Here is a 27986-nt window from a genome sequence, read left to right as displayed (position 1 = left end):
TCCTACTTGGCCCAGGGGAGGGGGCCAGCTGGGGCCAGCAGCGTCAGAGCCCCGGGGGCGAGGCCACCCTCCTTGGGAAGGAGGAAGGAGGCCCGGGCTCTGCGGGCGGCGGCCACCCCTCCCTCTGCATCCGCCGGAGCCTCTGCCACCGACCTGTCGGGCGGGCAGGGCCAGGTCTGGGCAGGTTGGAGGGGGCGGGAGCCGGCACCCAGATCCCCGCCCTGCTCCCAGCACCCAGGCCTCTCACGGGCCTTGCCTCGGCTCCCGCAGGCCCGAGGCAGGGACATCGGGGGGCCCTGGAGTGACCCCCACATCCACTCTGCGGCTGCAGGCCGAGGGGCGATGTCACCTGGTGGCCTGTGAGGCGCCCGCCATGGCCCGGTCCCTGACCCGGGGCTGCTGCCCCTGGTGTCTCACAGACGAGGAGAAGACGGCGGCCAGAATCGACCAGGAGATCAACAAGATTTTGTTGGAACAGAAGAAACAGGAGCGCGGGGAACTGAAACTCCTGCTGCTGGGTGAGTGTGGGCGGCCTAGGGGACCAGACAGAGTGACCGCCGGGAGGGGACAGCCACGGCAGGCAGGCTCGCTCGCTCGCTCGCTAGCAGACCCGTTTTCCGGATGGGAAGAGCAAGGAGTCAAGGTTGAGCCGGCATCTGGCTGCCGGGAGGTGGCCCCGGCGGCGGCGGGCGCTGCCACCCGCGTGTGTCACAGGAAGGGAATGGAGGTGAGCTGCTGCCCAGCCTGGCCCAGGGAGGGGCCGAGGCTCTTCTCCAGCTGCCTGAGCCAGGGATCCAAGCCGCCTGTCACCGGGTCATGGCCACCAAGGACTTGGTTCTGGGCTTACGTACATCAGTGGACTGACTGGGTCAGTCAGTCAGTCAGTCAGTCACTCACTCACTCACTCACTCACTAACTCACTCATTCATTCATCAACACTGAATTCTTAAACCGTCCAAACCACTTTGTGCTTACCATCCTAGTACTCAGGACGCTGAGGCAGGAGGATTGTGAATTAGAGGCCAGCCTGGGCCAAGTGGGACACTGTCTCAGAAATCAATAAAAGGGGGAGGGGCAGAGCAGGGCCCCCGGCTCGGCTGGCAGCACAATCCCCGAGCACTGGGGGACCCCGGGTTCCATCCCAAGGCCATATGAGCCAGATATGGGACGCGCACTTCTGTCGCCCAGCACTGGGGAGGTGGAGGCAGGAGGACCCGGAGTTCCAGGTCCTGAGCTACAGGAGTTTGAGGCTAGCCTGGGCTACATGACACCCTGTTTTGAAAAATAAAAAGCCAGGCATGGTAGTACACAAATGTAATCCTAGCACTTGGTTAACTGAAAAGTCAAGATAGCCATTGAGTTCAAAGCCACCCTGAGCTACATATTGAGACCTAGTCTAAATAATAATAATAATAATAATAATAATAATATATCATCATCATCAAAGAAAATAAAAGTTAGTGCTCAGTAAGTGCCATTTAATTTCTGTTTCTGAAAGGGCATTTTCCTTCCCCTTTAATAATCCGGGTATGGCACAGAGCCACATCCACCCAGCCTCACGCCTCAGACGGGAGCCTCTACAGCTCTCCCTCATAATGCTCCACTCAGGCGTCAGCTTCCTGGCTCCACACAGAGAACTGCCTTTTGCTCTCGGCTTAGACCACTCAGCCATCCTGGCACCCTACCTCATCTTGAAATGTTTGGTCACTTTGATAAAGAACCCATCTGGGCCCGGAAGGCTTTGAATGACGGATTCAGTTTCTCGAGGGAGGTGAGATGGCTCAGAGGGGAGGGGGACCTGCTGCCTGCGACCTGAGTTCAAAGTCTGGACAGACAGAGATGGAAGGGGAAAAGAGACTCCCCCATCCACGACACAACTCTCCCCATTATGCAATTGAAGCATCATAGGAGTGTATTCTGTGTCCTGAGAGTACTTCTCGGGGTGAAGATCCACCTAGAATCCACTACTGGGGGGCTGGGGCGTGGTCAGGGTGGAGGCCCGCCTAGAATGTGAGGGGCTGGGGTGGGTCCTTTTGGGGAGCACTTCACTAGTGCCTGTGAGGCCTTGGATTCATGCCTCCAGTACTGGAAAGAGAAATGGAGCGCATTTAAAAATACCACATTGCCTGATTTCCTCTTCCTGAGTCAGGGTTTGCACTGTCGTTGATTGAATCTGCTTCATACTGGTCATTTCTCTTTCTCCCTTGATTCCTCAAGCCTGTGACTTGTCACTTCAGCAGTATTTCTGGGATGTCTCAGCATCACTGGCTCCACCACAGGCCCTTTACACTAGCTTCATCGAAGTTCATCTGTGCCCTGGACGTTGAGTGGCCAGGCTCTTTACTCCAGGAGAGTCTGAACCCAAGGCTCAGCTCTTGGGACAACAGCATTGCCTGGCTCTGCAGGCTTCTCAGACAGTCCTGTCATTCCCCTTCCTCCTTTTCATTCAGATCTGTATTCAAAGTCCTCTACTTGCTTAACTGATTGTGTCTCTAATTACAGAGTAGATAACAAAAGGGCGGGGACTGAGTGTGTCTTCTTCAGTCCTGCATTCCCAGCACACAGCACGATGAGACCATATACAGGTGGAGCTCAATAAACACACAGTGAAGGATGGGTGGGCGGGTGGATGGATGGATGAGCTGATGGATGGATGGATAGATGGATGGATGGATGGATGGGTGGGTGGATGGATGGATGGATGGATGGATGGATGGGTGAGCAGATGGATAGATGGGTGGATGGATGAGTAAGTGGTGGATGCATGGATAGATGGGGGGATGGATGGATGGGTCAGTGGATGGGTGGGTGGGTGGATAGATGCATGGGTGAGTGGATGGATGAGTAGATGGACTGGTAAATGGATGGATGGTGAATGAGTTGATGGGTGGGTGGATGGATAGATGAATGAGTGCATGGATGAATGGATGGATGGATGGGTGAATGAGTTGATGAATGGGTGGATGAGTGGGTGAATGTATGGATAGATGGATGGATGGATGGGTGGGTGGGTAGATGAATGGATGGATGGGTTAATGAGTTGATGGATGGATGGATGGGTGGGTGGGTAGATGGATGGATGGATGGATGGATGATGGGTGAATGAGTTGATGGATGGATGAATGGATGGATGGATGGGTGAATGAGTTGATGGATGGATGGGTGAATGAGTGGGTGAATGTATGGATAGATGATGGATGGATGGGTGGGTGGGTAGATGGATGGATGGGTGAATGGATGGATGGATGGATGGATGGGTGGGTGAATGAGTTGATGGATGGATGGGTGAATGAGTTGATGGATGGTGGATGGGTGGATAGATGGATGGGTGGGTGGATGAATAGATGGATGGATGGATGGGTGGATGGGCAAATGGGTTGATGGATAGAAGAGTGGATAGGTGGATGGGTGGATGAATGGATGGGTGGGTGGATGAATGGATGGTTAGATGGGTGGGTGGATGGATGGGTGAATGAGTTGATGGATGGGTGGGTAGATGGATGAATGGGCAGGTGGATGGATGAGTTGATGGATCAATGGGTGGAGGCATGGATGGATGGGCACATGGATGAGTGGATGGATGGATGGATGGATGGATGGATGGATGGATGGATGGATGAGTCCATTTTCAAGATAGAATATCCCTAGTCCTCCCCAGCCTTTTCCTGCCTGTCTGTTTAGGGCACATTGCCAACACTGTTCAGGTCTTTGCCTGCCCTGTCATCCTTTGTCCAGGGGCAGGTAAACCTAGTGGTTAGTGTGTCTCCTGAGCACTGACATGGTTTCAGGGATTTGTGCTGCAGACCTTGTCCATTCCATTTACTTGGTGGCTGCTTCTCAGTCTCTTTTTGAAAACAGGAATCGAATCAAAAAAACATGTTATTTCTTTCCTGGAGTTGGCAGGGATTTTGAGGAAGCTGCCTGGGGAAGGAGAGGGGCATGTCTGTGCCAAGCATGAAGCAGTTAGCATGTGACCAAGAGAAAGCCCAGAGTGGTGAAGCAAGTTTTCTGAAACCACGCAGCCGATGGTCTCATAGTCTGGTGTTGCTCACGTGCTGCTGTCAAGGACTGAAGAGCCCCAGTGACAAACGACAACTAAGGAAACTGAGGCATGGGGAGGTGCCAGTATTTATCTGGGGTCTACAGCTAATCTGAGCCATTTCCTAGGGTGGGAGTGAGATGCTGGGTCCTCCTGACATCCAAGTTCGGCAGGACGACCCCCACATTGCTGTCCCCAGCCTAGTTCCACTTCCTCCTGCCGTCTCCAGAAGGAAGCAGATACTTCCTATCTGGGTCAGGCAGCCTGACCAGGCGGAGAGAGCTGTTACAGCCACAACCCACTATGGAGGTCTCTGGGAAGGGAAGAGCACCCGCAATTGTGCCCCAGAGCTGCATCTGCCTCCTTGTGCTTTAGAGCTTCAACAGTGATGTGTCACGGGATGTTCCTGAGCCCTGGTGTGGGAGAGTCATGGGTGCTTCCATCTCACGTGTGGAGGCCACAGTCCACACCTGCTTCATTGCTCATCCCTTGCTTCGTGCGGCTGTGGGGCTGCATCTGTCCCTGGACCCAGAGCCTCACGGGTTCCCTAGGCGCCAGCCAGCAGCCCTAGGATCCCCCTGTCCGTGCCTTCCAAGCACTGGGGATTCAGTTTTAGGTACTCAGGACTGGATAGCAAATGATTCACCAAGAGACGCACCCCAGCCCTACTATTGTGATTACTGCGGCCACTGGGTCACTCTGGCTGACCTGCAACTACATCAGCCCCCCCTAAATTTGAATCTAACTGGAAGGCTGTTGGGAGTAAGGGCGTGTCCCACAGAGTTGACCCTGTTGTATTGTTTTAACTGACTCCCCCCCCCCCAGTCTTTAACAAAATTTATTTTCATCGAGGTAAAATTCGCATAGTCACAAAGCATGCAGCCTGTCATTGTAACATGAACATGCCCGGAGCATGTGCTCATTCCGTGTTCTGAGACACGGACTTCAGTCTTCGGTTTTATTTTTTTTATTAATTAATTATTTTCTTTTTTTGTTTGTTTGTTTTGTTTTGTTTTGTTTTTCGAGACAGGGTTTCTCTGTGTAGCTTTGGAGCCTGTCCTGGAACTCACTCTGTAGCCCAGGCTGGCCTCGAACTCACAGAGATCCGCCTGCCCCTGCCTCCCGAGTGCTGGGATTAAAGGCGTGCGCCACCACCACCCAGCTAATTAATTATTTTCATTTGACATCCAGACCACAATTTCCCCTCCCTCCCTCCTCCCCTCTGCCTCCCCTCTGCTCCGCTCCACCCCTCCACACTCGCTCCTGTTTCTGTTCAGAAAGGCAGGCACCCTTGGGTGTCAACAAAGCATGGCCTATCAAACTGAGATGGGACTAAGCTCCTCCTCGTGTGTTAAGGCTGGCTGAGGCACCCTAGTTTGGGGAATAGGTTCCCCCAAAAAGGGTTTGTGTGTGTGTTTATTTTGATGTTTGTTTGTTTTGTTTTTAGTGTCTGGGTGTCTACCTGCACATCTGTCTGTGCATCATTGTGTGGTCAGCACCTGAGGGGGCCATAAACCAGAGTCAGAAGCCCTGGAACTGGAGTTGCAGGGTTGTAACCACGCGGGTGCTGGGATTGAACCCAGGTCCTCTGCAGGAGTAGTCAGTGCTCTAACCGCTGAGCCGTCTCTCCAACACCCCCCTCACCCCACTTTAGTTTTATTTGTTGTGTTGCCCAGGACTGACTTCAAAGTACCAGGCCTCCTGTTCCTGGAGTGGTGACCCCCATCTGCCCCTTTTGGGGGGGAATATTATCACTGGGGCTCAGTGGTTAGCGCACCGGCTTCTCCTGCAGAGGACCCGGGTTCGGTTCCCAGCACCCTCACGGGGCTCACAACCGCCTGTGACTCCAGTTCTGGGGACCCGATGCCCCCTTCTGGCCTCTGTGAGTACTGCATGCACAAGGCACACAGACACATGCAAACACACACACAGAGAAAATAAAATGAAAAAACAGATTAATAGCAAAATTTAAAAACTCAGGTCAGCGTGTGTGTGGTGGGGGGCGTAACTATTCTCTGCCCTTCAGATAGAAGTAGGATGTGAGCATTTGGGGGTGACTAGGAAGTCCCAGGTCATGTCTCCTGCCCTGTGGTCCCACCCCATAGCATCCCTGGAAATCTCATGGGCAACAGTGGTGGATGTTGACACCACATGGCCGGTTCTGCTAATGGGTTCCACAGGGCCCTGGTTCACGGCCTGGTCCGTCCTCTGGTTCTGTGACCCTGGGCTGCCGCTATCACCTCCCTGATTCTGTGTGTCTCTTTGGAAATGGTGTAAATGCTAGTCATCTGTGACGACTGCGCAGGCATGCAGTCTCTCAGCCGGGATCTCAGGAGACGGTGACAGAGGGAGCGCATATTATCATCATCACTGTTCAAGCCGGATACAGGGACACGGGTGCATTATAGCACAGGAGTCATCGCGACCCGTGGCACACGCTTGTGACCCAGACTTCTTGAAATGCTGAGCAACATTTGTGAGGTCCAGTGTAGAAACTTAGTGAGACTCTGAAAAATAAACAAGGCTAGGGGCGAATCATGGGTGGAGCCCCGCCTAGAATCCCCAGTGAGGGGCTGGGGGCGTGGTCAGGGTGAAGCCCCGCCTAGAATCCCCCAGTGAGGGGCTGGGGGCGTGGTCAGGGTGGAGCCCCGCCCAGAATCCCCCAGTGAGGGGCTGGGGGCGTGGTCAGGGGTGGGACCCTTGCCTAGTGTGCAGGAGGCTGAGTTCAAACCCTCACTAAGGGGACCCCCTCCAGAATCCAGGCAGCTGACACACAACTTCCTCTATCCCTCACGGCACTGTCCCTGTCCTCCCGCAAACATCATTAATAAGAGACTTTCTTGACTCCTCGGTCTCATAGACTGAACACCTTGGGAAACTGAGTCTCAGAGAAGGGCCATGCCTCTGCCTGACCCGTCCAAACGACCCTCAGATTTGCAGACAGTGGCACTGACCACCTTCCCCTCCACTGAGTCTCCTGCCCTTAGCAGGTCTGCAGAGCCCCAGTCACTACCCACCCCCCCTTTTCTTCTTAGCCAGTATTCATGTAGCCCAGGCTGGCCTTAAATTCACTATGTAGCTGAAGATGGCCCTGAACTCTACCCTCCTGTCCCCATCTACAGTGCTGGAATGCCAGGTGTGGACCTCCGTGCCAGGTTTGTGTGGTGTCGGGGATCCCCCCCCCCAGCCACACGCACGGCAGGTGAGCCCCGGACCACTGGTACCAGTTCTTGTTCCTTTTTCTGTTCTTGTAACTTTTCCCACTTCCTCCTGCGTGAGCCCCGACCCCCATCCTGGGGAGTCTCATGCATTGGTCCCACTTCCCTTCCTTGGAAAGGCTGTGTGCAGTGTCCCCAGGGGATGGACAGGTGACCAGCTAGCGCCAACCTCTTGGTTCCTGGTCCCCGGGCGAGTTTTTCACTTTGGTCCATTTTGTAGCTGAGAAGGTGGGCACAGCCTCAGGGCAGGGTGTGCTCATAGGGTCACGGAGAGACAGCAGCAAGGTGAGGTCTGTGTCCCGGCCCTGGCCCCCAAAGGGGAGATTTTAATTCAGTCATTATGGACCAGTCATTAGAGCCATGGCTTCCCCTGTGACTTCCCTGGCCCGATTGCTTGGCCTTGTGTCTTCTGTTCTATTCACTCACTGAAGTTTGTCTTTCTTCTGGACATGGTGGTGTATACCTGTCACCCTGGCACTTGGGAAGCTGAGGCAGGAGGATTGTGATTGACAGGCCTGGCTCCAGAATTTGTGCACACACACCCCCCCCCAGACACCACACACACACACACACACACACACACACACACACACACACACAGAGTGCAGGTGCTGGAGACATGGCTCAGCTCTTGCAGAAGACCCAGATTCAAGTCCCAGCACTCACTTGGTGGCTCACAGCTGTCTGCAACTCCAATCCCAGGGGATCTGATGCCCTCTGGGAACAGCACGAGCATTGCACACACTTGGTGCACACAGACACACACGCAGGCAACACACTCATACACATAAAATAAAATAAAGAAATCTGAAAGAACTGTTCTAAGCCAAAGTGGTGGTGGCACGCCTCTGATCCCAGTGCTCGGGAAGCTGAGGCAGGCGGATCTCTGTGAGTTCGAGGCCAGCCTGGTCTACAGAGTGAGTTCCAGGACAACCAGGACTATACAAGAGAAACCCTGTCTTGAAAAAACCAAAACCAATCAAATAGAAAAGAATTGTTCTAAAATGTCACTCTTCTTGAAATGGGTGTAGCAAAAGCAGAATATTATAAACACAGTTGAGTGGTTCCAAAGCGTCTCCCCACCCCCCACGGCAGGATGGTTTATGGTTATGAAGTCCGGTTCTTATCCCTGCCCTTTTGGCACAAAAGCAAATCCTTGGGCCAGGTTTCGATAAAACTTTATTGGTAGCCAGGAGCGCGCTCAGCTGTGGCTTCTGCCCCGCCCTAGTGAGTCACTGCATTCCACCCAGCCCCAACAATGCTATGAGCAGGGAGGTATGACTCGGTTTCCATGTGACCCCTCAGGTGTCATACTGATGTCTTTCTGTGTTTTACTTGGGTTTCTGTGTATTTGTGTGGCAGAGGTCAGCGACCAATGACAAATGCTTTTCTCTTTTCTCTTTCTTTCTTTCTCTCTCTCTCTCTCTCTCTCTTTCTTCCTTCCTTCTTCCTTCCTTCCTTCCTTCCTTCCTTCCTTTCTTTCTTTCTTTCTTTTTTTGAGACAAGCTCTCTCTGTGTAGACCAGGCTGGCCTCAAATTCAGAGGTCCCCCTGCCTCTGTCTCCTGGGTGCAGGGATTAAATGCCTGCTCCATACCTAGCTCAATCTTTCTTAAGAAATAAAATTAAAAAAAACCCAAGGATCAGAACTAAGGAATCACATGACAGATGCACATTTGCTGGCTCTGAAATGCGGGCAGCTGGTTGCTCCCTGCTCTGGGCCCCAGTTTCCCGACCACCACCTACCTCGTCCAACCCCGTGTCTCTGTAATCCTCACCACTGGTGGGCACCCTGCTGCTCTCATCACTGTGCACATGGAGACAGGCTCAGCTCATCGGTGCCACTGGCCCAGGGTCACAGAGCATGAGCCGGGGTGTGGTGACATCATATCCCATGAGGCATGGCTGGGTACTTTCACATTAACCTGACACAAGCTGGAGTCATCAGAGGAAGGAGCCTCTGCTGAGGAAATGCCTCAGCTGTTCCGTAAGAAAGCAGGCTGAGACATGGGGAACAAGCAGTCAGCAGCTCCCTCCATGGCCTCTGCATCAGCTCCTGCCTCCGGGGTCCTGCCCTGCTTGAGTTCCTGTCCTGACTCCTTCAGTGACGAACAGTGATGTGGAAGTGTGAGCCGAATAAACCCCTGCCTCCCCGACTGTTTTTTTTTTCTTTTTCTGATTTGTTTTTATTTTGTTTGTTTGGTTTTGGTTTTTCTAGACAGAGTTTCTCTGTATAGCCCAGGCTGTTCTGGAACTCGAGCTGTAGCCCAGGCTGGCCTTAAACTCACAGAGATCCGCCTGCCTCTGCCTCCTGAGTGCTGGGATTTAAAGGCGTGTGCCACCACCGCTGGGCCCCAACTTGATTTTTGGTCATGGTGTCTCTCACAGCAATGGGAACCCTGACTAGAACAGGGACCCAGGGTGCTTCATACTGATCAAGTCACCTAGGAGACAAGCCCCACCCACAACTGTAAGGACTATTCTGGATTAGGTCAGCCTCTGGCCACACATGCTGGGGGTTGTGTAGATGAGGGTAACTGAGGGTGAAGACCCCACGGACTGGGGGGTGTGAAGAGCCGCTTCCTCTGCTGTCCCCGTGGAAGCTTTGCCCGGGACTGAGGGCCACACAGTTCTCCCCTGTCACAGCATTGTGAGGCGGAACTAAGACGCCGGTCCACACTGAGTAGTTCAGGGCTCTGTGAGTACCGTGTGGGCACCATGGACTCTGTGAGGGCACCGCAGGTTCCACGTGGGCTCTGTGTGGGCACCGCAGGCTCCATGTGGGCGTCATGGACTCCACGTGGGCTCATGGTGGGTGCCCTGGGCTTCGTGTGGGCTCCGTGGGTGGCATAGACTCTGTGCGGAGCCACGGACTCTGTGTGGGCTCCGTGGGCTCCACGTAGGTGCTGTGGGCTCAGTGTGGGCACCACGTGGTCTCCATGGGTACGGTGGATGCTATGTGGGTGCCATGGGCTCTGTAGGCACTGTGGGCTCCGTGGACGTCGTGGGCAGCCTCAGCGCCTACCTCTGAGCACGCTGTTTGTCCCCAGGACCCGGCGAGAGCGGGAAGAGCACCTTCATCAAACAGATGCGCATCATCCATGGCGCTGGCTACTCGGAGGACGACCGCAGGGCCTTCCGGCCGCTCGTCTACCAGAACATCTTCGTCTCCATGCAGGCCATGATCGATGCCATGGACCGGCTGCAGATCCCCTACAGCAGGCCTGACAGCAAGGTGAGCACAAAGACCCGAGTTGTGTGATGTTTTCAGAGGCGATGAAAAGCATTTCCCAGCCTGGCATCCTAGGAACATCCAAAGAACAGCTTGCTCAAGTCCACCTTGACCTTGGTGCTGGAAATGAGTTTACTAGGGCAGTTGATTTTCTCTATATTTTTTTAGTATTTTTTATTTTATTTTATTTACTTAATTTTTTTATAATTTTTAAAATATATTTTATTTATTTATTTATTATGTATACACTTGCCAGAAGAGGGCACCAGATCTCATCACAGATGGTTGTGAGTCACCATGTGGTTGCTGGGAATTGAACTTAGGACCTCTGGAAGAACAAGCAGTGCTCTTAACCGCTGAGCCATCTCTCCAGCCCCACACCCCCATTTTTATTGATTTTTTTGTTTTTGTTTTTTTGAGACAGGGTTTCTCTGTGTAGCCCAGGCTGTCCTGGAACTCACTCTGTAGCTCAGGCTGACCTCAAACTCACAGAGATCCGCCTGCCTTCTGCCTCCCAAGTGCTGGGATTAAAGGCGTGCGCCATTATGCCCGGTTCTGTTGTTTTTAATGAGTGTATGTGCAGGCATCACTGGAGACCAGAGGCACTGAGGTCACTGACACATGCTGCCATGCCTGGTCTTCTCCACTGATTCTGGGGTGGATTTCAGGTCATGTTTGTGCCACAAACACTTTACCTTCTGAGCCAACTCTCCAGACCCTGGTCTCCCCTTAGGGCCACCCTGATGAAGTCACTTTCAAGGCTCCATCTCCATGGCATGCTGAGGCTCCAAAGTCCCAGCTTCACCATGTGAAGTCTGGGGGTACAGGGTCCAGCTCATGGCCAGCTACAACCTTTGTGACAGGTTCTTGGGGAAGGGACCACCCCTCACCATTCCTGCCTGTCACCCAGGGTCACCCATATGTTCCCCTGCCCAGTGACACCCCCATGACTGTGAGTTAAAATCTGTCCCGTCCCCCCCCCCGGCCACATGCCCTCCCCCCTGCCAGGTGCCCCCCCCCACCAGGTGGCAGCATGAATAACCCCCTCCCCTTCCCAAGGTGCCAAGGACAAACAGGCACCATCGCCAGAGTTCACTTGGGAACAGTTTCCTGGGTCACCCTACAGAGCATACTGAGGGGTTAGAGAGGTGTGAGTGCCCCTTCCCCACCAGGCCCCCGGAAAGCCTTACCCAGCAGGGATCGGCCCCTCCCCTAGCCTTCCTCAGCCCTTAGATTCCAGTCCCTCCTGAACTCAGCCTCATTTAAGGCTGAGCTGCTCACACCAGGTGCCAGGGAGCTGCTGGCGACTCAGGTAAGGGTCCTGTGACCCCCTTTCCCTCTATGGTGGGTAGAAGCAGTCAACAGGCCCAGCTAGGATGATTCCCCGCACCCCAGGATGAGGACTTGGACCCTGCACGGGAGCACATGGGACTTTTCTTCAAAATCCTTTTGGCCACGGGGTCCTCAAAGTCTGGAGGGGAAAGGCCTCAGGCCTTGTTCACACACAACAAACACAACCGCATGCCCCACATGGGCAGTGCAAGCGAATGCATGTCCACGTGCGCGACTGCATGAGTGTGAACACAGGCACAAGTGTGCACAGTGCGTTGTGGGGGTGTAAACAAGGCCAGTGTCTGGGCGAGGGAACAGAGACTGCTGTGGTTTGAACAAGGACAGCTGGGCCTGGCGCACAGCGCTGGTGATGCCTGCCTGCCCCTCCCGGGGCCTTTATAAACCGGGGACAATTGCAGTGTCTCATTTCATGGGTGCCCTCCCTCACCCATTGTCCTCGGACTCCCCCAGCCCATCTGGGGGAGCCCAGAGTGAGGCCGCGGAGCTCTGGGAGAGGCCCTCCTGGAGGAGAGGCATTGGCATGGGGACACGGAAGGACGAAAGTTCATTATTACCACCTCTGCTTGTGTGGGCCAGTGTCCGAAGGGATGCTGGGCCAGTTAGGACGGAAGAAAGGGGGAGAGGGAATGTGTTTCAGGGATGGGTCTGGGGCCCGCAGCTACCACAGGCTGCCCGAACCTCTCTCCTGTCCGTCCACAGAAGCACGCCAGCCTGGTGATGACCCAGGACCCCTATAAAGTGACCGCGTTTGGGAAGCCATATGCAGCGGCCATGCAGTACCTGTGGCGTGACGCGGGCATCCGCGCCTGCTACGAGCGCAGGCGTGAATTCCACCTGCTGGACTCCGCAGTGTAGTGAGTCCGGGTTTGTGAGGAGCGGATGGTCATGGGGTCCGAGCACTGGGAATGGCCGTGGGGGCGTGGCATGGGGCGTGGTCACGAAGGAACGGGCCAGGAGGGGAGCGGTCTGCAAGGGGAGTGGCCAGGGCTGGGGCGGAGTCTCAGAATGTGTAGCTGGAGTGGGAAGGGGCCAGGGCGGGAGGGGCCACGGAGGACAGGGACTAGAGAGAGGCTGATGGCTCCGCCCAGCACTCTGAACTCTCCCAGGAGTGGATGGCCCAGATGTGTGACCCCCAAGTCAGGTCAGAGTCCTTCGAGGGCCTGAGACAACACGAGACATCCAAGGTGCTGTTGGAGGGAACACTGGCCCAGAGCTCTTGGGTCTCCTGTCCCAGCCGGGTCCTTGCTTTGGCCTGAAGCCGGACCTGGCCTCACTGGTCCCCTCCACAGCTACCTGTCACACCTGGAACGCATCTCCGAGAGGGCTACATCCCTACAGCACAGGACGTGCTGCGCAGTCGCATGCCCACCACAGGCATCAATGAATACTGCTTCTCCGTGCAGAAAACTAAGCTTCGGTGAGCACCCAGCAGAGTCCTGGACTGGGGTGGGGGGTAGGAGATTCCTTGTGTAGGAGGAACAAAGGAGCTGAATCCTTGAGGGAGGGAGGGAAGAAGGAAGGGACGGATGGACGGATGGGTGGATGGATGGTTGGATGGGTGGATGTGGTGGATGGATAGATGGAAGGATCCATAGGAGGGTGGGTAGATGGATGGATGAATAGATGAATGGGTGGATGATTGGGTGGATAGATGGATGGGTAGATGAAAGGATGAATGGAACAGTGGGTGGGTGGGTAGATAGATGGGTGAGTGAACAGATAGGTGAGTGGACTGATGGGTAGGTAAATGGATTGGTGCATGGGTGGGTTGATGGATATGTAGGTGATTGGGTAGATGGATGAGTGGGTGGATGGATGGTTGCATGAATGGATGGGTGAATGGATGGATAAAAGGATGGATGGATGGGTGGGAGATGGATGAGTGGATGGATGGATGGGGGTGGATCCATGGAGAGATGGGTAGATGGGTGGGTGGATGGATGGATACATGGATGGATATGGATGGATGGGTGGGTGCATGGATGAATGAATGGAATAGTAGATGGATGGATGGATAGGTGGGTGGATGGATGGTTGCATGGATGGATGAGTGAATGAATGAATAAATGGATGGATGAATGGATGCATGGTTGCATGGATGGATGGGTGAGTGGATGAATGGATGGTTGCATGGATGGATGGGTAAATGGATGGATGGATGGATGGATGGGTGGGTGGATGGGTGGATGGATGGATTGTTGGTTGGGTTGATGAGTGGTTGGATGGGTGGATGGAGGAAAGGATGGGTGGGTGGGTGGATATGTATTTGAATGGGTGGATGGATGGATAGGTGGATGAATAGATGGATGGATGGGTGGATGGGTGATGGATGAGTGGATAATGGATAAATGGATGGGTAGAGGGATGAGTGGATAGATGGATGGATGAATGGGTGGAAGGGTGGATTGATGGGTGGGTGGGGGAATTCTTGCAGACAGATGGTTGGATGGGTTGGTGGGTGAATGGGTGGATTGTTGGATGCATGGATGAATGCATAGATGGGTGGATGGATGGATGGATGGATGGGTGGATGGGGGAATGGATGGGAGGATGGATGGGAGGATGGATGGGTGGATAGATGGGTGGGTACATGAATGTATGTATGTATGTATGTATGGATGGATGGATGGATGGATGAGTGGATTAATGGATGGGTGGGTGGTTGAGTGGATGGATGGATGGATGTGTGGATGGATGAATGGGTAAATGGATGGATGGATGGATGAATGTATGAATGGGTAAATGGATGGATAGGTAAATGGATCAATGCATGGGTGGGTACATGAATGGATGGATCAATGGATGAATAGATATGTGAGTGGATGGATGGATGAGTGGAGGAATGGATGCGTTTGTGGATGGATGGATGTGTAGATGGATAAGTAGATGGTTGGTTGGGTGAATAAGTGGTTGGATAGTTAGATGGATGTATGGATGAATGGATGGATGACTAGAAGGATGGATGAGTGAATGGACATGTGGGTGAATGGATGGATGGATGGGTGGGTGGATGGGTGGGTGGGTGGATGGGTCAGTGGACAGACAAGTCTGTGTACTAATGGATGGATGAGTAGGTGGATGGGTGGGTGGATGAATGGATGCATGGATGGATGGGTGGGTGGATGGATGGATGTGTGGATGGGTGGATGAATGTGTGGATGGGTGGGTGGGTAGATGGGTGAATGAAGGATGGGTGGGGGGTTGGGTGGGTGGATGAGTGAGTGGATGAGTGGGTGAATGGATGCATGGATGGATGGGTGGGTGGATGGGTGGATGGATGGATGCCTGAATGGATGCGTGGATAAATGGATCATTGGGTGGGTGGGCAGATGGGTGGATTGATTGATCAGTGGGTGTATGGATGGATGGAAGAATGGATGTGTGGATGAGTGGATAAATGGTTGGGTGGGTAGATGGGTCAGTGGCAGAAGGGTGGTTGGTTGGTTGGATGGGTGGTTGGGTGGGTGGATGAGTGGGAGAATGGATGGGTAGATGGAGGAGTGGATGGATGGATGGATGGATGGATGGATGGATGGATGGGTGGGTGAAAGAATGGATGGGTGGATGCATGCATACCATGTGTGAATGGATTGGTGGATGGATGGATGAATAGGTGGGTAAGTGGATGGGTGCTGAGTGGATGGATGCATGCATAGGTGATTTGATGGGTGGGTGGATGGATAGATGGATGTGTGGATGGATGGTTAGATGGATGAATGGATGTTGGTGGATGGATGGATGGATGGGTGGGTGGGTGGATAAGTGTTTGGTTGGTTAGATGGATGGGTTTGTGAATGGATAGGTGGGTAGGTGGATTGGTGGGAGTGGATAAATGGATAGATGGGTGATTGGATGAGTGGATGGATGGGTAGGTGGATGAGTGTTTTGTTGTGTGGATGGATAGATGGATGAAAGGATAAATGAATGAATGGATGGGTGAAAGGGGGTGCATAGGTGGATATGTAGATAGATGGAATGATCGATAGATGGGAGGGTGGATAGATGAATGGATGGATGGATGAATGTGTGGGTAGATGTTTGGCTGGCTGGCTGGATGTGTAGATGGATGTGTGGATTGTTGGTTGGGTGGATGAGTGGTGGATGGTTGGATAGATGAATGGATGGAAGGATGGGTGGTTGATGGATGGGTGGGTGGATTGATGGGTGGATGGATGGGTGGGTATGTGGATTGGTGGATGGATACATGTATGGATGGATGGGTGGATGGATGGATGGATAGATGAATGAGTAGAATGATGGATGGATGGGTGAATGGATGAGTGGATGAATGAATGGATCGGTGAGGGGATGGATGATGGGTGAGTGGGTGGATGCTTTCAGATAGATGGTTCAATGGATGGATAGATGGATATGTGGATGGATGGTATATGGATGGGTGTATGGATGGATGTGTGGGTAAATGGATGATGAGTGGATAGATGGATGGGTGGGTGTATGAATGAATGGGTGTGTGGGTGAATGAATGGATGGATGGATGAACTGACAGATGGATAAATGGATGGGTGAATGGATAGGTGGGTATATGAATATATGGATCAATAGATGAATGAATGCATTTGTGGGTGGATGGATGGGTCAGTGGGTGGATAGACAGACAGATAAATGTGTAGATGGATGAATGGATGAGTGGATGAGTGGATGGATGGATATGTGGACAAATGGTTGGATGGATGGATGAATGAATGAATGAGTGGATAGATGGATGGGTCTGTGGATTGATGAATAGATGGATGAACGTATGGGTGGATGGATGGGTGGGTAGGTGGGTGGGTGGGTGGATAAATGGGTGAATGGATAGATGAGTTGATTAATGGATGGGTGGGTGTATGAATGAATGAGTGTGTGGTTGAGTGACTGGATGGATGGATGGATGGATGGATAGATGGATGAATGGGTGGTGGATGGATGGATGGATAGAAGGGTTGATGGATGAATGGATGGGTCTGTGGATTGATGGATGGGTGGATGAATGGATGGTTGCGAGATGGATGAGTGAATTGTGTAGCTAGAGTTTTCCTGTCTTGCCCACAGTCAGGACAAATCTTTGTCACCCGCCAGTCCCACAGCCGCTCAGACCCAACCAAGTAAACACAGAGACTTATATTGCTTACAAACTGTATGGCCATGGCAGGCTTCTTGCTAACTGTTCTTATAGCTTAAATTAATCCATTTCCATAAATCTATACCCTGCCACGAGGCTCGTGGCTTACCAGCATCTTTTCATGCTGCTTGTCAGAGTGGCGGCTGGCAGTGACTCCTTCTGCCTTCCTGTTCTTTTTTTCTCCTGTTAGTCCCGCCTATACTTCCTGCCTAGCCACAGGCCAATCAGTGTTTTATTTATTGACCAATCAGAGCAACTTGACATACAGACCATCCCACAGCACAGCCAAGTGCAGACCATCTCAGACACCTGCACTCAGGCCCGTGGTCCTAATCATCCTCTATGCGGACCTGCTGGGTAAAGCCACGAGGAACCCAAGAACGGGCTCCCACAGGACATACAGAACATCCCACAGCAGGATTGATAGATGGGGGTAGATCAAAGTATATATGAGTAGATGGGTGGGTGGATGGATGGATGCATAGATGGATGGGTGAATGGATGGAATTGATGGATGGATGGATGGATGGATGGATGGATGGATGGATGGATGGATGGTTGCATGGATGGATGGGTAAATGGATGAAGTAGTGGGTGTATGAAGGAATGGATGGATGGATGCACAGATGGATGTGTAAATGAATGGGTGGATGGATGGAATGGATGGATGGTTGGGAAATAAATGGGTGGATGGATGGATAGATGGGCAGATGGGTAGATGGATGGATGGATGTTTGGATGTATGGGTGGGTAGATGAATGGATGGATGGGTGGATGGATGATTGCATGGACATATGGCTGGCTGGATGTATGGATGGATAGATGGATGGATATATGATTTAATGGATGGATGGGTGTATGGATAGATGGATAGGTGGATGTGTGGATGAATGGGTGGATGGATGGATGGGTGGGTGGGTGACTGAATGGGTGGATGGATGGGTGGATGAGAGGATGGGTGGGTGGGTGGATGAATGCATGGAATAGATGGATGGATAGGTGGATGGGTAGATGGATGTGTGGATGAATGGATGGTTGCATGGGTGCGAGATGGATGAGTGGATTGATGGATGGGGTAAATCGAAGTATATATGGGTAAATGGGTGAGTGGATGGATTGGTACATGGATGGATGGGTGGATGGATGGATGGGTGAATGGATGAGATGGATTGATGGATGGATGGATGGATGGGTAGATGGATGGATGGATAGGCAGATGGGTGGGTGGATGGATGTGTGGATGGATGGATGGTTGGGAAATGAGTGGGTGGATGGATGATTCTTGGACATATGGGTGGGTGGATGAATGGATGGATAGGTGGATGTATGGTAACAGAGGGGTGGGTGAATGAATGAATAAATGGCTGGATGGGTGGATGGATGGATAGATAGATGAGTGAGAGGATGGATGGTTGGGTGGATGAATGGATGTATACATTAATGGAAGGATGAGTGGATGGATGGATGGATAGGGGAAGGATGGGTATGTGAATGGATGGGTGGGTGGATTGGTGGATGGATACATGTAGGAATGGATGTGTGGATGGATGGATGGATGAACAGATGGGTGAGGGGATGGATGGATTGTGAATGGGTGGATCTTTGCAAATAGATGGTTAGATGGGTGCGTGGGTGAATGAGTGGATTGGTGGATAGATGGATGAATAAATGGATGGGTGGATGGATGAATGGACATGTGGATGAATGGGTGGATGGATAGGTTGGTACATGAATGGATGGATGGATGGATGTGTGGGTAGATGGATGGATGAGTGGGTGAACAGATGAGTGGGTGTATGAATAATGGGTGTGTGGTTGAGTGGATGAATGGATAAATGAGTGGGTGGATGGATGGGTGGGTACTTGAATGGATGCATCGTTGCGTTTGTGGGTGGATGGATGGGTTGGTGGGTGGATAGATTGATGGATGGATTTGTAGATGGATGAGTGGATGGTTGTTTGTGTGGATGAGTGGTTGAATGGGTGGATGGATGAATGGATTGTTGGGTGGACCCATGGATATATGGGTGGATAGGTAGGTGGATGCGTGGACACGTGGATGAATGAATGGATGAGTGGGTGAATGGATGGATGGGTCTGTGGATTGATGGATGGATGGACATGTGGATGAATGGGTGGGTGGTTGAATAAATGAGTGGATGGATGGGTGGATGGTGGGTGGTTGTATGAATGGATGGATGGATGGATGTGTGGATGAATGGATGAATGGGTGGGTGAGTAGATGGGTGGATGGGTGAGTAGATGGGTGGATATTTACATGGCTGAGTCAGTGGATGGATGGATGGATGGATGGATGGATGGATGTGTAGGTGGATGGATGGGGGTTTGTTTGTGAGTGCTGAGGAAAGGTATCTAGTTTGGCAGCACATGGGAAGCAGAGTTGACTTGTTTTCTTTCTTTGAGGAATGACTGAGCAGTCTCTGGTCTGGCATAGAAACTCATAAATGATCTGATGGCTCTCAGTGACCTGGAGTGCAGTTTTGGGAAGTGATATCAGAAGTCTATCATTGTCTGCTTCTCCCCCATTGTATGTGTCCGTGTTTGTGTGCATGCGTGCATGTATGTATGCATGTGATTCCATGTGTCTGTGTGTGTCTGTATGTGCACGTATGTGTGAGTATCTTGACACAGGTTCTCTCCGTGTTCTCAGGCTAGCCTCAAGCTCACAGAGCACCTTCTGCTCCCGCCTCCTCAGTGCTGAGGCGTGACCCTGTGCTACACTTGGTTCCTACTCTTGAGTGACAGTGCTTGTTCTGGAAAAGTGACTGTGGGTCTTTGATCTGTGTGTCTGTGAAGTTTCAGATGTGTAGATGAAGGAACCCTTTCAACTCCAAGTTCTGAGCCTTCCTCAGTTCCCCCTTCTGTGCCCTCGGTGTCTGAGAATTCCGTTAGTGTCATAGTACGTCTGTCTGTCATCGACACTGTGAGTAATATCTACTGCTCAGGAAGGTGACAGCCAGATCCATATCAGTGACCCAGTTTCTGAGAAGCCACAGGAAGGGGTGGTGGTCCTTGCTTTTGTTGTGGTTGTGGAAGGGAGGGTGCGCCCTCCTTGAGCTACAGAGGGGCCACATCCATTCTGGGAATCAGCAGAGGACACAGGGGCCCATTCTACTGATGGGAAAACCAAGTCTGAGGAGGTGTGGCCAGAACCACAGCCTTCCGTCGGCACCTGTGCTGAAGGTTCACAGATAAGCGGTGTCATCCTTTGGCCCCCTAACTCAATATCCTTGTGTCTTACACATTCCTGATACTGATTAATTGAATGTTTAATTATGTGAGCATGTGGGGGTCAGCTGGGATTGTGTGTGTGAATGCAGTACCCGAAGATGCCAGAAGAGGGCATCAGGTCCCCTGGAACTGGAGTCACAGATGGTGGTGAGCCACCACTGTGTCCCCTGCAGGGACAGCCGGTGTGCTAACCGCTGAGCCGCCCCTCCTTGCCCCCATGTACCTGATGTTCATAGAGAACATGCAGGCCTGCACCAAGGAAGAACCTTCTGCAGTTTCTGTGTGTGCTTGTGAACATCAGTGTGCATGTGTGTGCACGTACGTGTGTACGGAGGCCAGAGGTCAGGGTGGGGTTTCCCAACTCACTCCCACCTTATCTTGGTGGGACAGGGTCTCTCCCTGAGCCTGGTGCTCACCTATCTATTCAGTCCCAGAATCCTCCTCTCTCAGCCTCCTTTCTCATTGATGATTACAGGTGCATGCTGGGAATTCAAAATCACAGCCATTATTTGCCTAACAAGCAGTTTTAGCCACAGGACTGACTCCCTAGCCCTGTGGCTTCTATTTTTATTATATACATATATATAATTATGGAGGAGGAAGAGAGGGGCTGGATCTCATTCTGTAGTTCAGGCTGGCCTTAACTCTCTCTGTCAGCCACCCTCACACTATGGCAATCCTCCTGCCTCAGCTTTGTGAGCATAGTGTGACTCCTACAGCAGGCCACACAGCTGGGCGGTCTGTCCTTTCATCCAATGGTGACAGGTCTTGCGACTCTGGTGCAGCCGAGTCTGGGGTGATGGTGAGCAGGGGCCTGGTCATGTGACCTCTCTCAAGGCCGGGGCGGGGCGTGACTCTGGTGCAGCCGAGTCTGGGGTGATGGTGAGCAGGGGCCTGGTCATGTGACCTCTCTCAAGGGCAAGGGCGGGGTTCTCTCGGTTTCTCTTCAGCATCGTGGATGTTGGTGGCCAGAAGTCGGAGCGTAAGAAATGGATCCACTGCTTTGAGAACGTCATAGCCCTCATCTACCTGGCCTCCCTGAGCGAGTATGACCAGTGCTTGGAGGAGAACGATCAGGAGGTGAGGGGGCTGTCGTCACAGGCACGGTGCCTTTGGGGGGCGAGGACCCCCTCCATCGGAGCAGGACGCCACACCCGCCTGGACAGGAGTGCCTTAACCCCCCATCTTTTGTGCTGGGCGTTTGTGGAACCTGATCCCCAAACCCACCTCAGGACACACAGGTCTCCCAACCTCTGCTGACCCCACGAGGAGCAGCTGTGGCCAAACGCCATCACACCCCAAGTCACACGAGGCGAAGGAACCTCTGTGGGTCACCGTAGACCCCGGTGCTGTTGCTGGATGGTCTCTGTGTGGCTCAGCATGGAAACCATCTCCTAGAAGAATGGTTCAATATCCCCCTCTCCCTTCCCCCATCTCTCACTCTGTCTCTGTCTCTTACACACACACACACACACACACACACACACACACACACATACGGACTTTGTCACTCTTGGCTTGGCCTTCCGAAGGCTGAATTAATGGATCTCAGCTTCTAGAGCAGCCACACAGGAGATACCAAGGTCCTGTGGCCACTGTGACCAAGCAGAGCGGCTCAGGTGGCTTAAAATGCAGACACCCAGTTTTTATTTAGTTCTGGGACCTGGGAGTGTGAGGTCAGGGTGTGGAAAGAGTCAGGCCCCTCTGAGACCCAGGTTCCTCTCAGCGTCTGGTGTGCTTGGCTCACAGGAGCTCAGCCTCCTGTGTGTTCCCATCTTCAGACAGTGTTCCCTATGTGAGGGCACCCGTCGTTGGATTAGATGGCTCTCTGGTGACTTGGGGCTTCACCTTGGCCCATCACATGTGAGAAGTCCCATTCAGACGTTTTCATACTTTAGTGGTCCAATCCGAAGTCCATTCTGGAAGAATGTTGCTCAACTCAGGATGCTGGGCACACAGGGTGCTTAGGTCCAGCTCTTCACAGTCAGAGATGGGGTCGGAGATACCCCAAGTCTTCATCACCCAGGGGGTGAAGGCATTCTTCTGGGGCCACCACCTGCCTCTGTCCCCCACAGAACCGCATGAAGGAGAGCCTAGCGCTGTTCAGCACAATCCTGGAGCTGCCCTGGTTCAGGAGCACTTCAGTTATCCTCTTCCTCAACAAGACGGACATTCTGGAGGAGAAGATCCACACCTCCCACCTGGCCACATACTTCCCCAGCTTCCAGGGTGAGTCGTTCTAGAACATTCTGTACCCTCATCTCCCTGAAGCAGCTCCCCAGCGAGAACCTTGCCCAAGGCTCACCCCATATCCAGAGTCGCCAGAAGTTTCAAAGAGAATAAGGACTTGGGTTCCCAGCTCAGCTGCTTTTGATACTTCATGAGCCTCAGTTTCTTCCTCTGTGGAATGGGAATTAAGGTGACCCTCTTAGCAGATGGATGAAAAGTTCTATAAAAATCTATTTCTAAGCCCGGTGTGGTGGCATGCTTTAATTCCAGCACTCAGAAGGCAGAGGCAGGCGGATCTCTGCGGGTTTGAGGCCAGCCTGATCTACAGAGTGAGTTCCAGGACAGCCAGGGCTACATAGAGAAACCCTGTCTCAGAAAACAAGAACAACAAAAATCTATTTCTGTTTTCATGGGGGTGGGGATTATAGTGGGTAGCCATTCCTGCAGGGCCTTAAACACGGTGGTCAAGGGCTCCACCCCCGACCACGCCCCAGCCCCTCACTGGGGAGATTCTAGGCGGGACTCCACCGTGACCACGCCCCCAGCCCCTCACTGGGGGATTCTAGGTGGGGCTCCACCCTGACCACGCCCCCAGCCCCTCCCTGGGGATTCTAGGCGGGGCTCCACCCTGACCACGCCCCCAGCCCCTCACTGGGGATTCTAGGCGGGGCTCCACCCTGACCACGCCCCCAGCCCCTCACTGGGGATTCTGGGCGGGGCTCCACCCTGACCACGCCCCCAGCCCCTCACTGGGATTCTGGCGGGGCTCCACCCTGACCACGCCCCCAGCCCCTCCCTGGGGGATTCTAGGCGGGGGCTGTCCTGCTGACCCCCACCTCTGTCCTGTGCTGAAATTTTCATAGATTCATCAACTCTCTTTCAGTAACATCCAATATGTTATCTCATCTGTGTGATCTTTCTTTTTTTCTTTTGTTTCCTGAGACAGGGTTTCTCTCTGCAGCCCTGACTGTCCTGGAACTCTCTCTGCAGCCCAGGCTGGCCTTGAACTCACAGAGATCCGCCTGCCTCTGTCTTCGGAGTGCTGGCATTAAAGGTGTGTAACATCACCGGGTCTTCATTAGACCGCATATTAATGCAGACACATATGACACACGTAAACAATATTGGAACTCACCTTCCAGAGCAAGGCAGGTCCATAGCAGCTAGGTGGGAACCGCTGTTTTTTTCTCCCTCAGACCCTTCCGGGTAGGGAAGCGGGTATTTGGAGAGCTGAGAAGGTACAGAGCTACAAGGATCCGCTCTGTTGGGAGGAACCTTCCCAAGCATCCTTAAGCCTTGCTCAAGATCTCATGGTCAGGAATTTAGTCCTCCCTCCCTCCCTCCCTCGCTCCCTCCCTCTGTCTCTCTGTCTCTCTCTCCAGGACCTCACTGTGTAGCTCTGGCTGGCCTTCAACTCTGTAGACCAGGCTGGTCTGTAAGTCTGAGCCCTGCCTCTGCCTCCTGAGTGCAGAGACTAAAGGTGTGCGCCATCCTTCCCAGCCAATGGTTAGAGATTTGGGAAGAGCTGAGCTAGGTAAATTGATGTCCACTGCCGCATGGCTGGGACCAGAGAGACCCCAAGAAGGTGCCTGCCTTCTCCCAGGAGTCTTGTGCTGTGCGCACTGGGGAGCCAGCTTTCCCCATGTGCCCCACTCCCCTCACTGTGGCTGACTCTGGGTGGCCAGACGTTTGCCCAGGGGGAAGCCGTCGATCGTGATCAAGCCTCGGGGAAGTCCGAGTCGCTGCCACCGAAGTTGATTGACCAACCCGGGTTCAACAAGAGGGGAGCCACCTAACCGCGGCGGGTCTCAGGAGGCAGGCTCTCCAGCTTCCTGTGCCTGCTGGGACAGAGGACTGTGCCAAGGGCACAGAAGTGAGTCTCCCGCCAGCTTAGGAGATCTGAAATCGGCAAGCCTGGAACTCCCACTCCGAATCCGGCCATGATCTGCAATGCGGAGCAGATAAGTGTCTGCAGACATTTGACCTCAACCCTCACCCAGCCGTGATTCGGGCTGCAGTCCAAGACACCAGGTCAAAGGTCACGCAAACGCAACTTCGGTGAACTCTGGTGCCAGGATTTGACCACTGGCTCTGTCACAGCTGAGAGCCCCAAGACCCCCTCAAAGCTGAGTGGGGGACAGACATGAAGTTCTGGGCGCTCTCCAGCCCCTCCAGCGCATCTTAGCTGAGAAGGCCTGAGAACCGGGCTGCCGCCCGGAGCGTCTGGGAAGAGAAATCGGGCGGTTTGGAAAGACTGTTTTCAACATAGGGCTGGGCCAGTGTCTTAGTCACAGTTCTTTCGCTGTGAAGAGAAACCATGACCACGGCCACTCTTAAAAAGGAAGTACTCTATCAGTGGCTTGTTGACGCTTTCAGAGTGTTTGTTAGTCCACCATCATCGTGGTGGGAAACAGGCAAGGCGCTGGAGCAGAAGCTGAGAACTTCGCATGCAGGCAGCAGGCAGAGAGAGAATGAGACGGAGGGCGCGGAGTGTACTCTCAGAACCAGGGAACCTCCTCCTTCAACGCGGCCACGCCTCCTCCAACACGCCTCCTCCAACAAGGACACGCCTCCTCCAACAAGGACCCGCCTCCTCCAACAAGGACCCGCCTCCTCCAACGCGGCCACGCCTCTTCCAACAAGGACACGCCTCCTCCAACAAGGACCCGCCTCCTCCAACAAGGACACGCCTCCTCCAACAAAGGACACGCCTCTTCCAACAAAGGACACGCCTCTTCCAACAAGGACCCGCCTCCTCCAGCAAGGACCCGCCTCCTCCAGCAAGGACCCGCCTCCAGCAAAGCCACGCCTCTCCTACAAGAACACGCCTCTTCCAACAAAGGACACGCCCCTCCAGGGAGGACACGCCTCCTCCACCAGGGACACACAGTCTCACGTTCCCCAGCTGGGACCGGTCTCATCAAACACCACAGCTTCCCAAAACCTTATTTACCGCTGGCATTTCTCCGTGTTTTGCTTTCTGTGACAATTCCCTCAGTTATTTGCTTTAAAGACCAAAACAGCCTGAGGATGTGGCTCCATGGCACAGTGCTTGTCCAGCAAGCGAAAGACCCTGGTTTCAATCCCCAGCATTGCCAGAAAAATTAAAGCCAGGCGGAGGCGGCGCACGTCCTTTATCCCAGCACTGGGAGGCAGAGGCAGGGGGATCTCTGTGAGTTCGAGGCCAGCCTGGGCTACAGAGTGAGTTCCAGAACAGCCAGGGCTGCACAGAGAAATTCTGTTTGTCAGGAGAAAAAAAAAACATTGAAAACTGGCGAGGCTGGAGAGCCCTGGCTCAGTGGGGAAAGGGCCCGGCGAGAGTTCGAATCCCCCGTATAGAGGGAGGCACTGTGCTGGGCAGACCGGGGAGGGTGGGACTCCCGGGGCAGACGGCCCCCGCGCCCGCATGCACAGCACCCACACAGAACACAAGAGGAAACTCGTGCGCTCCGGTCACATCAGTCCCCCTCACTTCACAAACGAAACAACCGCGTGGAGCAGGACGTCTTCCACTGTAGAGATGGGGAAACTGAGGCATCGAGAGGCAGAGTCACTGGCTAGGCAAGCCAGGGAGGAGGCTGGGGCCACAGGAGGGGCCGCCTGGTCCTTCAGTCTGTCTGTCTCATTCCCTGGGGACAGACCTTCTCCCCGGAGCCTCCCGCCCCAGGTCCCAGCGCGCACACACAGCCACGCTCAGTGTTCTCACCTGGGTGCCGGGATGTGAACTCAGGTCTTCATGCTTGGCAGCAAGCTGTCTTACCCACAGAGCCAGCTCCTCTGCCCTGGAAGCAGGATTCGAACCCGCGCTGTTTGCACCCAGAGCCCCCCCCCCCACCATGTAACCTCCACGATTTTCCAAGATTGACAGCATCTGGGGAGGACTGCGTGCCCGAAACACCCAGGCCTCTGGTCCTGTTCCCAGTAGTGAGGGAAGACCCGCCCTGGTCCCCAAATCCCCACGCTGAGCCGCACGACTTTTACAAGTGACTCCTCACTCCCATTGGCTGGGATGACAAAGATCTTGTCTGCCCTCAATAAAGATGGCAGGAGTGGCTCTGAGGCCCCCAGAACTTCACAAGGCTCAGTCCCCAGCACCCCACAAACCCAGCCTGGAGCTGCTGTCCTATCACCCCAGCACCAGGAGGGTGGAGGCAAATGGGTCAGGAGTTCGAAACCAGCCAGGGCTACAGGGTGACCTGGAGGCCAGCCTGGGCTACATAGCAGGTTCAGGCCAGCCTGGGCCACATGGGGGTTCGAGGCCAGCCTGGGCCACATAGGGGTTCGAGGCCAGCCTGGGCCACATGGGGGTTCGAGGCCAGCCTGGGCCACATGGGGGTTCGAGGCCAGCCTGGGCCACATGGGGGGTTCGAGGCCAGCCTGGGCCACATACGGGAGCCGAGCCGACCCCACCCCTCTCCGCAGGTCCCCGACGTGACGCCGAGGCCGCCAAGCGCTTCATCATGGACATGTACGCGCGCGTGTACGCGGGCTGCGCGGAGCCCCACGACGGCGGCAGGAAGGGGTCGCGCGCGCGCCGCCTCTTTGCGCACTTCACCTGCGCCACGGACACGCACAGCGTCCGCAGTGTGTTCAAGGATGTGCGGGACTCGGTGCTGGCGCGGTACCTAGACGAGATCAACCTGCTGTGACGTGGCCCGCCCGGCCGGCCGGCCTCAGTTTACCCGCGGGCCGGGGCCGGGACTCCACCCGGGACGTCCCTCCCCTCGGGGCACCGTGGTGGCGAGGACGGGCACTCCCTGGCGGACGCGCGGGAATCGGCAGGGCGGGGGCTCCCCACGCTGGTCCGGGCCCAAGCGCCATTCATCCCTTGCCCTCCTCCTAGTTACTAAAGGACAAGAGTCAGGCCTTTAACCCGGGCACTCGGGAGGCAGAGGCAGGAGGATGCCTGCGAGTTCCAGGACGGCCAGGGCTACCTAGACCGGATTGAACCAGTCTGGGGCCCTGTCCGCATCCTCCCGTGCCATCCTCACCCTGGGGCACGCGTGACGGTGTCAGGGAGGCAGAGAGGAAGTTCTGCTTGTTGTCTGCCCACTCGTGGGCCTGAGGCGGAGCCAGCCAAAGGCGGTTTTGACATCCCGCAGCTGCGCGGAGCCTCCGTGCCCAGACTCCCGCCCACCACACTACGCAGCTGCCCCACACCGCTGGGCGCTCCGTAAAGGGGAAACCGGGCGGCGAGACGGCTCGGCCTGCGAAGGCGCTTGCGGCTAAGCCTGACAGCCGGAGTTCGGTCCCCGGATCGCTCGGTAGGCGCAGGGCCGGAGTCTCAGAGTCGGATCCCACAGGCGTGCGTGGTGGTGACGCAGCTACCCACACAAAGAAATAAATGCGATTAAACAACAACAAAACGGGAAAGGGCAGCAAAATGCCGTCCCCAGAGCAGCGACCGGGAGGCTGAGGCAGGAGGATTGCAGCTTCCTTGTCCTCGGCGTCCCCAGCCAGGCAGGGGACATCAGACAACTTCAAATCTGGGCCAGAGGCTGGGGTGGGGGGAATAGATGGCTCACTGGGTAAAGTGCTGAAGT

General features: G+C 54.1%; 1 protein-coding gene across 1 annotated transcript; it reads left to right on the top strand.

Annotated features, from left to right (window-relative positions):
- Nucleotides 1-34: 34 nt before the first annotated feature.
- Nucleotides 35-27809, top strand: Gna15 (G protein subunit alpha 15). Its single transcript, XM_028862796.2, is given in 8 exon segments — nt 35-518; nt 10306-10490; nt 12540-12694; nt 13130-13155; nt 13158-13257; nt 21165-21294; nt 22290-22443; nt 26866-27809. Coding segments are annotated over 8 exon segments (1122 nt in total). The 5' UTR covers nt 35-373; the 3' UTR covers nt 27093-27809.
- The last annotated feature ends 177 nt before the right edge of the window (nt 27810-27986 follow it).

Source organism: Peromyscus leucopus, chromosome 22 (assembly GCF_004664715.2).
Source record: "Peromyscus leucopus breed LL Stock chromosome 22, UCI_PerLeu_2.1, whole genome shotgun sequence".
Lineage (NCBI taxonomy): Eukaryota > Metazoa > Chordata > Mammalia > Rodentia > Cricetidae > Peromyscus > Peromyscus leucopus.
This window is presented reverse-complemented; position numbering and strand designations above follow the sequence as displayed.